Source organism: Zingiber officinale, chromosome 6B (genome assembly GCF_018446385.1).
Source record: "Zingiber officinale cultivar Zhangliang chromosome 6B, Zo_v1.1, whole genome shotgun sequence".
In the NCBI taxonomy this organism is placed as follows: Eukaryota; Viridiplantae; Streptophyta; class Magnoliopsida; order Zingiberales; family Zingiberaceae; genus Zingiber; species Zingiber officinale.
This window is the reverse complement of record NC_055996.1, coordinates 84,706,977-84,717,878: the sequence shown is the minus strand read 5'-3', so window position 1 is coordinate 84,717,878 and position 10,902 is coordinate 84,706,977. Positions and strand designations below refer to the sequence as shown.

Here is a 10,902-nt window from a genome sequence, read left to right as displayed (position 1 = left end):
TAATAGGATAAGAATAATGTGCAGGAAAATCCGAAATAGGATTTCTCAATGCTTGTAATTTATTGCCAGCAAAAATCGTCACCTGAACCATTCTTTCAGGATGGGTCGAGATAAATTATGGGAAATTTTACTCAGCAACTACAGTACATAGAGGGATTGAGATAATCAATGGAGGATTTAGCATGAGTTGGAAATCGATCAATTGACAAACATCATTACAGGAACAAACTGTGCTAACATGTGGACTGGTAATTTATGATTCTACTGTATTTATTTATTTGAAAGTACACAATTCAGTTGGGTCGACTGAACCCGCGGATGTTAATTTGGCCACGTTCTTGGGCACCCAAACCGGCGCCAAGCTTGCACTTGAGACGAATCGCTTGTGTTGAAAAGGCGGGGGCCTTCAACCATTTCTCCTCATTCAAAATTCATGTTCCTCCCTATAAAAATACCTTTATACCCCTACCAACTCCTACGGTCTACGCTTTATGAGGGCAATCCCGTCATTCTATTACGCCATAATAGGAAATGCCTCGACTCGGATGACAGCTTCCATTACCGAATCGGAAACTGCCTTGGTGGAGACTGCGCCTCGGTGTGGGCTGCCGTCGCTTCCTCTGCTTCTCTTCGTACTCGCTCCGCAGTGTTAGCTTGGAGAGGAAGAAACTTACGCTGCAATCGAACTCTCCGGCTGCGCCCTCTTCCGACCGACGCCTCGTTCGTTCCCGCCGCGTCACCGTCGCCTCGGATGCAAGCTTCACGCCGTCGATCGCGTTGCTACCTGCAAGAGGTACGTCTCCATCACTTCTACTGTAGTCGCCGGAAACAGAGCCTCTTCGCCTTCCTCGAGCTCCCGTTACTCGAAAATGATCCTAAGTTCTTTTTTGATAGCGTTAAAGAGTAGGAGATGGAGGATCAAAGAAGAAGAGGAGGACAGAGCTCGGTTCCTCTTGTTGCTTCTTCGGCTTCTCCGGAACCCACGGTTCTTACAATTAGTGATGAAGATTCGGGTAGTGACGAGGGTAATGTGAAGTCAAAAGAAGTGATAGTTGATTCTCCATCTCTTCTGGAAGTACCAGATGATGATTTGGAAATTGAACGGGCTGATGCTCTCGAAAAGGATGATCCCTGCGTTGAGTTGGATGATATGAATACAACTGATATTTCCAGTTCCAGCTCAGAGTTGATGGATGCGACAAATTCATATCTTGAAGATGATGGGAGATGTGAAATCATAGATGAAGAAGAGATAGCACGCTCCACATCTGATGAAACTACTATGGAGGTTGAAGATAATTTTGACGTCATAATCTTGACAGATATGGAGGAAGATCAGCAATATAGGGAAGCAAATGAACGTGATGAAGAAATTCTAAAACCTTGTCATCCACTGCCATTTACTTGTCCTGCAACGAGGACCAGATCATGGTTTGGAAAACAGCCAAAAATCTCTTATTGTAGGTATTTCGGAACACTTGACATTGATTGGGAGGAGTGGGAGAAGGAGGAGGAAGAAGAAGAAGAAGAAGAAGAAGAAGAAGAGGATAATGAATCACAGGAAGATGAACCGTTGTCTTTGTCAAAGAAAAAAATCTTCTCAAAAACATGCATTCCTCGGGAAGACAAGCCATTGTCTTCATTAAACAAGAAGAACAAGTGTTCAAAACCTCAGAAAGATGGAGCGTCTTCTTCATCAAACAAGAAGAAATCCTCGGAACCTCGGATAGATGAACCATCACCTTTACTAAACCATGCAAAATCTGGAAAAAGAAAGAGGGATATCCCCTCCAAAGAGTATTTTATTCCAGAGCTCCTTGTTAATACGATGTGCGACAACACAATAGATATTCCTTCTATCTTTCCTACAAAGGAATCTTGCAATGAGGAACCTGACTTTTTCTCATGGAATGATGAAGAACTCAAAGTTGTTGAAAAGTCTGATCATGAGAAATTTATAGATGAACTTTGGGCTGATTTTGATTTTGCCATGGGTTCTACTAATATTGGCTCCTACAATGCTGATAAGGTGTGCATTAAGTTCTTCCCCTTGTCTTTAGGTTTGTTTCCTTAATGATTTTGATTGTATAGCTCTATATAACTAGGTGTATGAGAAAGGCCTCTCAAGTAGTTAGGATACTTATTTAACTCTATCATTTTTGAAGTTCTTAAATAATTTGAGTTTAAGAGATCAATATAGCAGTCGGTTCATTTTGTTATCTAATTTGATTCATATATATGGATTGGTTGATTTTGAACTTTATGGTTCTTTATATATGCTATTGGATAATAGTACTTCTTTGGTACATTTTTATGATAACTCTCTTGATTATAAGATTACAATCTCTTCATATTTATCAGAGTCAAGAAGAAAAAATCACAAATATGGAAGATAGACTACTGCCATCATGCTTGAGTGGGGAGCATTGTTTTATCCTAGATGAACAAATAGGGCTCATATGCAAGTTCTGCTCCTTTGTTAGGATGGAAATCAGACATATTCTTCCATTTTTTGTAAGTAATTAATTTAATTTTACCACACCTTGATCGACCAAAACTGCATTTATTTAATATCGTTCACTTTGTTTTGCATGCTGTAGGGGCAAAACATGTTTCGAAAATCAGAGATGAGAAATTCCAACAGTGAACAGGACCAACTATATTTTGAAAACCTTCTTGCATCCATTAATTTAAGTGGGGAAGCTTCGGCTAATAATTCCAGAAAAACTGTGTGGGATCTCATCCCAGGTGTTTACCAGACCATGTACCAGCATCAACGAGAAGCATTCGAGTTTATGTGGAGAAACCTAGCAGGGGGGATTGATCTAAACAAGTTGATTTCCCATTCCAAACCTGATGTGGTAGGGGGTTGTGTGATTTCTCATGCACCAGGGACAGGGAAGACCCGATTATCCATTGTTTTTATTCAAACTTATATGAAGGTTTTTCCAGATTGCAGGCCTATGATAATTGCTCCTAGAGGAATGCTCCTAACATGGGAGACAGAAGCTAGAAAATGGGATGTCAACATTCCCATTCATAATCTGAATTCTTTAGAATACACTGGGAAAGAAGACAAAGCCATAATTTCTTCATTGACTTCAAGACAACCACGAACTAAAATGTCAGTGCGGCTCGTGAAACTGTGTTCATGGAGCAAAGGCAATAGCATCCTTGGAGTAAGTTATAATCTGTTCAAGAAGCTGTCTTCTGAGAGGACTACAACTGGATTGGATAAGTTTCTTCTTGAGAAACCAGGTTTGCTAGTTCTTGATGAAGGGCATATTCCAAGAAATCAACGGAGTCTTATATGGAAGGTATTAGGAAAAGTCAAAGCAGAAAAGCGACTCATCCTTTCTGGAACACCCTTCCAAAATAATTTTGACGAGCTTTACAATATCTTGTGTTTGGTACGGCCTAAATTTGCAGAGGAGATCACAAATAACAATTTGAAATTAGGAAGGCAAAAGGTTTGCATAGACGAGCAACCAATTGGCTTTCCTGAAAAAGATGGTGGAAAAGAACTTTGGACTTCTCTAACTAGCAATGTTACTGATGACAATGTTGAAGAAGTCAGATCTATATTGAAACCTTTTGTGCACATTCATAATGGCACTATCCTGAATGATCTTCCAGGTATGCAACAATGCAGAACTCAGGTTGTTCTTTTTTTCTTCCTATGGCACATTCAGGTCGATAATGTTCTAAATGATCTTGCAGGTATGAGAGAATATATAATTCTTTTGGATCCCGTACCTCACCAGAAAGCCATGATTGAAAAAGTAAAACACATTGGATCCAAATCCGCCTTAGACTGTGAATACAAATATTGCTTGGCTTCCATCCATCCTTCCCTGGTGACTTGTCTGAAGATGTCTAAAGAAGATGAATTGCTGGTAGACAAGGATTTGCTTGAAAAGTTGAAACTCAATCCAGCTGAAGGGGCAAAAACACGATTCGTTGTCGAAATTGTTCGCTTGTGTGAATCGCAGAATGAGAAAGTGCTTATTTTCAGTCAGTATATACAACCACTGACGATGATTAAAGAACAACTGATCAACGAGTTTAACTTGATTGAAGGGAAGGAGGTCTTGGAGATGACCGGAAAGGTTCATTTGCGAAATCGTCAATCTTCGATAAATATGTTTAATGATGAAAAAAGTGAAGCTAAAGTGCTACTTGCATCAACCAAGGCTTGCTGTGAAGGGATAAGCTTAACCGGCGCCTCAAGGGTTATACTTATTGATGTTGTATGGAATCCGGCAGTAGGAAGACAAGCCACCAGCAGAGCATTCAGAATTGGCCAAAAGAAATTTGTATACACTTACAACTTGATTACATCTGGGACAGGTGAAAAGGAAAAGTATGAGGCACAAATCAAAAAAGATCATTTGTCCAAATTGTTGTTTGCCCAAGAAAGTGATTCCACTATTACCAAAATCCGTTTACCTCAGTCAAAGGAAGGTCACCCAAATAGTGTTCTCTCCAAAGACAAGATTCTGGAACAAATTGTTGATAAAATGAAGGGCATGTTTATTGATATTTTCTGTTCATCCAAGGAGTAATTGTAGAAAACTATGACACACTACAACTCTTCCTTCAATGCATGCACCATGGGGAGTACACCTTCATCAAGACCTCTCAATTGATACCTCTCTTACAACCCTTGCAAGATTCTTCACTTTTACCACTGTTCTTTTAGCATAATCTATCTCCCATTCTTTAGTGTTCTGCAAGTTATTGGAGGATCCAATTTGAGCAATTGGATAGGCATGACTAAATTGAAAAGTTGAAAATTATTAGGATAATCATCACTAAATTCTTCTGAATCCTGTTCATTTGAGCTTTATTAGCTGTCTTAATATGAGCAACAAAATTCCTCGGTTGATGTGAGACACCTGTGAAGATGTTATACTTGAATCTACTTCAATGTGAAAGGTAAGTCTGCTTTTCATTTTCAATCTCTTTTCATATCATTATGAAAGGGCATCACTGTTGTCATCAACTTAAACAGGTATATTTTAATTACTAATGGATACTAACTGTATTACCTTCGATCAACTGAGAGTGGAGAGCATACTCTATAGCTGTTACAACAATATGCAATAATTTTTCATGTGGTTTTGTTGATGCTCATTAGTCAACCTCAGACTGGGTTCTGGTTCTAAATATGTTCATCTTATATGTATGTTTTTTACCAGTCAAGAATGTGTTGTTTCTTCTCCTTAGAATAATAGGAATTTTAAAAACTCAGTTCGCACAAATTGTCCACTTGTCCTGGGCCTTCTTCATGATTGTATTTAAAAAGAATCCATTAGGAGACACTAGATTATTTAGAAGAACAAGCAAATCCCAATTGCAAAATGATCTTTTTTGGAGTTGTGAGTCGTCTGAGTTACTAAATCGCATCAACAAGTACTAAATCAAAGAGAGATCTCCAACAAATAGGGAAAAAAAGTACAAAACGAAAGATTAAATCCAACTAACCATCATTTACGACCTCAATATTGAATTAAATATTAATGTTTGAAGAACTCCCAAAATCTATTAAATTGTAACCTGAATTGTTCCTGAAAGTAGTAGAGCTGGAAAGAACAATAAAGTAAGGTTAATATCTTACTCACGAGTACTTTGAGTATACAATCAATTTAGCTCTCAAAAACAAACAAATCTTATTTCTATTTATTGAAATGTCACATCCAGTGGATAGTGTTTTATTAGTGGAAGGATTCTTGTCACCTTTTGCCTCTGAAGCAAGAGATCCAGTCTTCAAAATGATATCTGTATGAGCTGGTGGTTCATGTCCACAGATGGTTCCAAAAGACGAGCTTCAGCGACAGCTAGAAGGAGCTTCCATGAGGGATAAGACTTTGATAATAACAATGATCAACAAATTTACTTGTTATAAAAAATATAAAGAGATGATGTGCCACTTTACTGTCATAAATATTCCTAATGCATAAAAATGCGGTGATAATGGGAGGCTCACTAAGTGTGAGTTAAAGGACGTAGATCGCAGCCGACGTGGAGATCAAGTTAATGAGGTCAACGTCAGAAAATCAATGTGTTGTAAAATAATAAAGCAATACAAGCAGTATTATATTTGCACAAAAATAAGCATGCAATAGACAGATAAATAAAGGAGTAGGGTTTAGAATATAGTTATCCGGTTGAAGCGTCGGCACGCCGACTGTACTTAGAGAATTTATTGCCGCCTCACAGTGCAAAGACTCTCCGGCAAAATTCCCCCAAGATCCGACAACCGCTCGTCTCGTCCGTAGGTGCACTCCAAAACGGACGCGACACTCGGACTCAACCTCAGATCGCCGGAAGACCAAGCTTCAGGACAAGAAAGACGAGAAGAAAGCAGAAAGAATCGCACAGAGAAGGGAGAAAGCTCGAGGCTTGAGTGAAGAATAGAGGTGCTGCAAGTCCCCTTTTATTCACTCTGAGAAGGTACGAAGCACTGCTTCGCTAGCGAGGAAACGCGCCTCAGTGTCGCGTCCGCGTCCCTTCCTCACGCGCGGAACAAAACCGAAGTCCGCGTCCCTTCCTCACGCGCGGAACCAAACTCTGGTTTGGTTTTGGTTCAGACCGAACCAGAACCGGAAACCAAACTGGTTTGGTTCAGACTGAACCAAACCAGCAAAAACAGACCGGGCCGCCCGTGAGCGCAAGGCCCACGGGCTGGGAATTTGCACCCCCCTGCGCGCGTTAATCGCGCACGTGACGCCCGGTTTATGGATTTCCGGCTCGAACCCCCCAAATCCACTCGATTTGGGCTTGGCCCGCGCATGCGTGTAGGTCCTCTTATCATTGCTAAGCAAGGATGGAAGGGCTTCCTATATAAGCCCTTCCAAGCTTCTCCACTTAGCAATGTGGGACTAAAAACACTACAAAAACTGTTTTGATTTTAAAACAAAATTCAACACAATGGACTCGCCAAAGGGGGCCAAGCAGAGCTCTCCCGAGGCGACTGATCAGGCATGAGTCACCCGATCGACACAGTCTGGTGTAAACAAAACGGGCGTACAACCAAGATTATCAGACACTCATCACGGCGCAGAGTTACGTTGGGACAACCGGAGTGTTAGTCCGATCGGGCGGAAATAAACTACCGAGTCGAGTCACCGCAGGAAAGAACAATCGAATCCGTTCGAGTGGAGGAGTTTCCAATCGAGCGACTATCCCCCTCGGCCGAGCAGAGGAACCGTTGATGTATCTCTTAATATCCTTCTGAGAGATAGTGTCACTGACACAAGGTATGGTCAACAGACGGATTGTACGATGGAAACTTCTACTATCTTGTCAAGAATACACATGCCCTGTTAAGGTATGGTGTCAAAGGCACTTTCCTAACAAGTTTTTATATATAGGATAAATTGGAGAACGTGCCCATGTCACGAAGAGCGTGCACGTCGCCTACTGGGACACTATATAAAGGGAGTGCATGCACAGGTGGAGGTACGCGTGATTTACTATTCCCGCCTGTGTTTGCGGTTGCTTTGTTTTCTTTCATCTTTCCAGTGACTGACTTGAGCGTTGGAGGGCCAACGTCGAGACCCCTTCCTTGGCTCGACACTAATGTTTTTTGTGTTGCAGAGCGGAGCGTAGTTTATATTCAATCAATGTAATAGCCACATCCCTACCTTGCCATCTTCTCGATTTTTGGACAAGATCACATAGCAACTCTAGTACCTTATATCAAATTGAGCAATTTGTCGTCTTTAACTGTTAGAACTTATTCAAAACAAAACAAGAACAAACTTTCATGAGATTATCTTGAAGCTGTAAGTTCCATCCATGTTTTATAGTGTTGTGTCGAGACGGTCGAAACAGGTGAAACATCTTGTTCAGTTCGGCGACTGACACCGGCACGACCTTGGCATCAGACCTGCGACAGGTGCGACGTGTTGCACAACCCTGTGGTCGCAATGGAGGGGTCGCTCGACCTTGCAACAGCAGTGGAGGGGTCGCATAACCCTTTCGCTGTCGCCGCAGAGGCATCGTGCAACCCTGCGGTTGCTGTAGAGGGGTTGCACGACCAACACAGTCGCGCCGAAGGAGTCACACAATTCCTGCGACCATTGCTGGTCGCACAACCCCGCTACAGCGGCGAAGTTATGCGAGCTCGCGAGTGGTGTTCAATTTCAATTTTTTTTTAATTAAACTTAGATTAATTATTTTAATCAACTCTTATATATGATAGAGATAATCTAAAGAGACTTTATTAAACTCTAATAAAATTATCTAATTAATCTTATATTTCATTTATTTTAATTTAAAAATTATAATAAAATTTTTATTTATTTATTTATCTATTTTCATATATATTTTTTTAATTATTTATGTTAAATATTTTAATTTTTAATTAATATATTTTATATTTAAAAAATATCGAAACAATATCGGTACGGCACAATACGATATTGAAACCGTGTCATTCTGATTGAAACCTCGGTACGGTTGAAATTTTAAACCATTCCATCTGCTATATTCTGATTAAAGCATAGAAGGGTGGGTTATGGTTCATGACAGTTTTTCCCTCCTTTTCCAGCCAAGAATGTGCCTGAGAAGAAAACTTCCGTTGTTTAAATTCTCATCAGATTTCTCTTGAGCAATTGACTAAGCTTCAGTAATTGCTGCTGAATTGGATGTTTTGATCAAACCATATGTAGTGTGCTTGTTAATCACCTTTTTTCATCATAGATGACAAAGGGGAGCATAGTTACTTCAGAGGAGCATCATTTTATTTGGAACTAGGTTAATTTTAGTGAAAGCCGACCTTAGTGAAAGCCTGCCACAAGCAAAGAAGTATGCTTTTGAGCTTTAAAGCAAAGCTATAGCTGTAAAGAAAATTTGTGCTTACTTCAATGGTGATGGTGAATCAAGAAATTATCCAATCTTTAAACCTGTGGCCTAAGAGAAAGGGGGAACAAGTGACGAGCTCGAAAAGGGGAAGAGTCTGAACTCATGGTGGCAAAAGACGATTACGTTCGTCTTCAACATTCCTATTAATCCATCCTAAGGTCAATACGAATGAGGTAAATTACGAATGAAAAAAATTTAACTACCGAAGTAGTGGATATTGACTAGACAGTTATAACACCAAGAAGCCGGAAGAAGCTACAAGGAATATTGAAGCCTGCAGTAAGTAACTAGCCATGTGAGACACAGGATACTTTTTCTCGTCAACTCTACTCACACTTCACCCTGCCATGAGAATTGGGATAAGAGAGATGCACCGAAGAGATGGGAATGAACAAATGCAACGAGGATATTAAAAGAGGGCTCCTAAACATCTCTTTTTCATTTTATAATTCATGTATAATCCTATTTAAATTTTAAATAAATCCGGCGCGCATACCTAACATGTTTAGGAATGTTTTTATATTATAATAATTACTTCATAGTTGGTACAATGGATTCAATTATATTCACTACAATTTTTATAGAGCTATAAAATTTGTAGTTATTATAATTTTTATAACAATTATGATTTGATAATATAAAAAAGAGTATTGGCGCAACAGTAAAATTAAATTATTGTCATGTGACTAAAAGGTCACGGGTTTGAATCATGAAAATAATTTCTTACAAAAAGTAGGATAAGACTGTGTATAATGGATCTTTGGATCTCGCATGGATTGTCCTTTTATGATTAGATAATATAATGTACTTTCAATTTAAGATTTAGACGGAAGATATAAATAAAAAATAATAATGAAAATAATATATAGAAAGATAATTAAGTAATTATATATAAATTATTGATGGATAAATTTTTTTTTTAATTAAAAAAAATGTCTTTCAAAATTTTGTCCAAATAATAATGAAAGAGATAAAGAGACAGATATACATATTGGATTCTGCAAAGTCACTCTCGTGGTATTTGGATCCAGATGTGAGAGAATGAGTGGGAAAAGTATAGATGCACATTAGACACACAGCTAGATCTCATGTTCCCTTTGTTCTTCTGCAATTGGTCGAATGGGGAGAAGCATTCATTGCCAGGGGGATTTGGAAGGGCGTGATGGGTATCAGAAGCTCATGATCATTTCGGTGGATTGACAGAAAGAAAGATAGATAGATAGATAGATAGATAGATAGATAGAAAAAAAAGAGAGAAGGAGAAAGGGCAGGGCCATTGGTTGCTGCGTTGGGAGGCAGAATGGCCCCCTTCCCAGTCCCTTCCAGTACTCCCACTCATTCTCCAGAGGAAAGTGTTGTAATTAAAACCTCAAGTGCAGTTGCAGACGGGGAAATCTCATACTACTATTAGTAATCATGGCCGCGAGAAATGACCATGACAATGAATGCAACAATGACAGTAAAAAGCTAAAGACAATCGATCTCATCTGCGGTGCATTATTATAGAAGATTTTTTCTTTAGTAAAAATTGAGTTTAAGAATGTTGACTATCCGGATACGTCTCTATTAGTACTTTTTGATTTATCTTAATTATCGATAGAAAATTTTCGTTGGACTGGATGAATTACTTTCAAGATTAGCCGGTTTAAAAAATTAAATATCTGATGTCAATTAAAAAAATTAAACAGTTGTAGTTTTGCAATTACATGTGATATGGAGGAATCCTGCATGTAACTCCCACGTGGCTCATGGCTCGTATGGTCAAAGGCAAGGTGAATTAGACATAATTCAAAGAGAATTAGACCTGACCTAGATGAGATTAAAGTTTGATTGAACCTAATTAGCACATTATTCTTTGCAAAGATTTATCTGAAGATAAGACAACTACTATAGCGTTTAGTTCTCTCCTAGGAATCGGAATGGGAATGAGTATCATAGTATTGTGGAATGAGAATGAGTATGAACTTAGGTATCATTCTTAAAAATAATCACTACAACAAATTTGTTAAAAGACAACACTATAAAGACAAC

At 39.0% G+C, this 10,902-nt stretch overlaps 1 protein-coding gene across 1 annotated transcript; it reads left to right on the top strand.

The window, feature by feature from the left end:
• The first annotated feature begins 901 nt into the window (after positions 1-901).
• Positions 902-4,738, top strand: LOC121990373 (SNF2 domain-containing protein CLASSY 3-like). Its single transcript, XM_042544512.1, has 4 exons — positions 902-2,029; positions 2,362-2,514; positions 2,601-3,636; positions 3,721-4,738. The coding sequence occupies exons 1-4, from the start codon at positions 911-913 to the stop codon at positions 4,563-4,565; spliced, it is 3,153 nt and encodes a 1,050-aa protein (XP_042400446.1). The 5' UTR covers positions 902-910; the 3' UTR covers positions 4,566-4,738.
• The last annotated feature ends 6,164 nt before the right edge of the window (positions 4,739-10,902 follow it).

Bases quoted from the DNA above. Each gene is read 5' to 3' on its own strand.
- LOC121990373 (XM_042544512.1), top strand. From the start codon at position 911: ATGGAGGATCAAAGAAGAAGAGGAGGACAGAGCTCGGTTCCTCTTGTT. The intron at 2,030-2,361 runs GTGTGCATTAAG...CATATTTATCAG, and splicing joins GCTCCTACAATGCTGATAAG to AGTCAAGAAGAAAAAATCAC. The intron at 3,637-3,720 runs GTATGCAACAAT...ATGATCTTGCAG, and splicing joins TATCCTGAATGATCTTCCAG to GTATGAGAGAATATATAATT.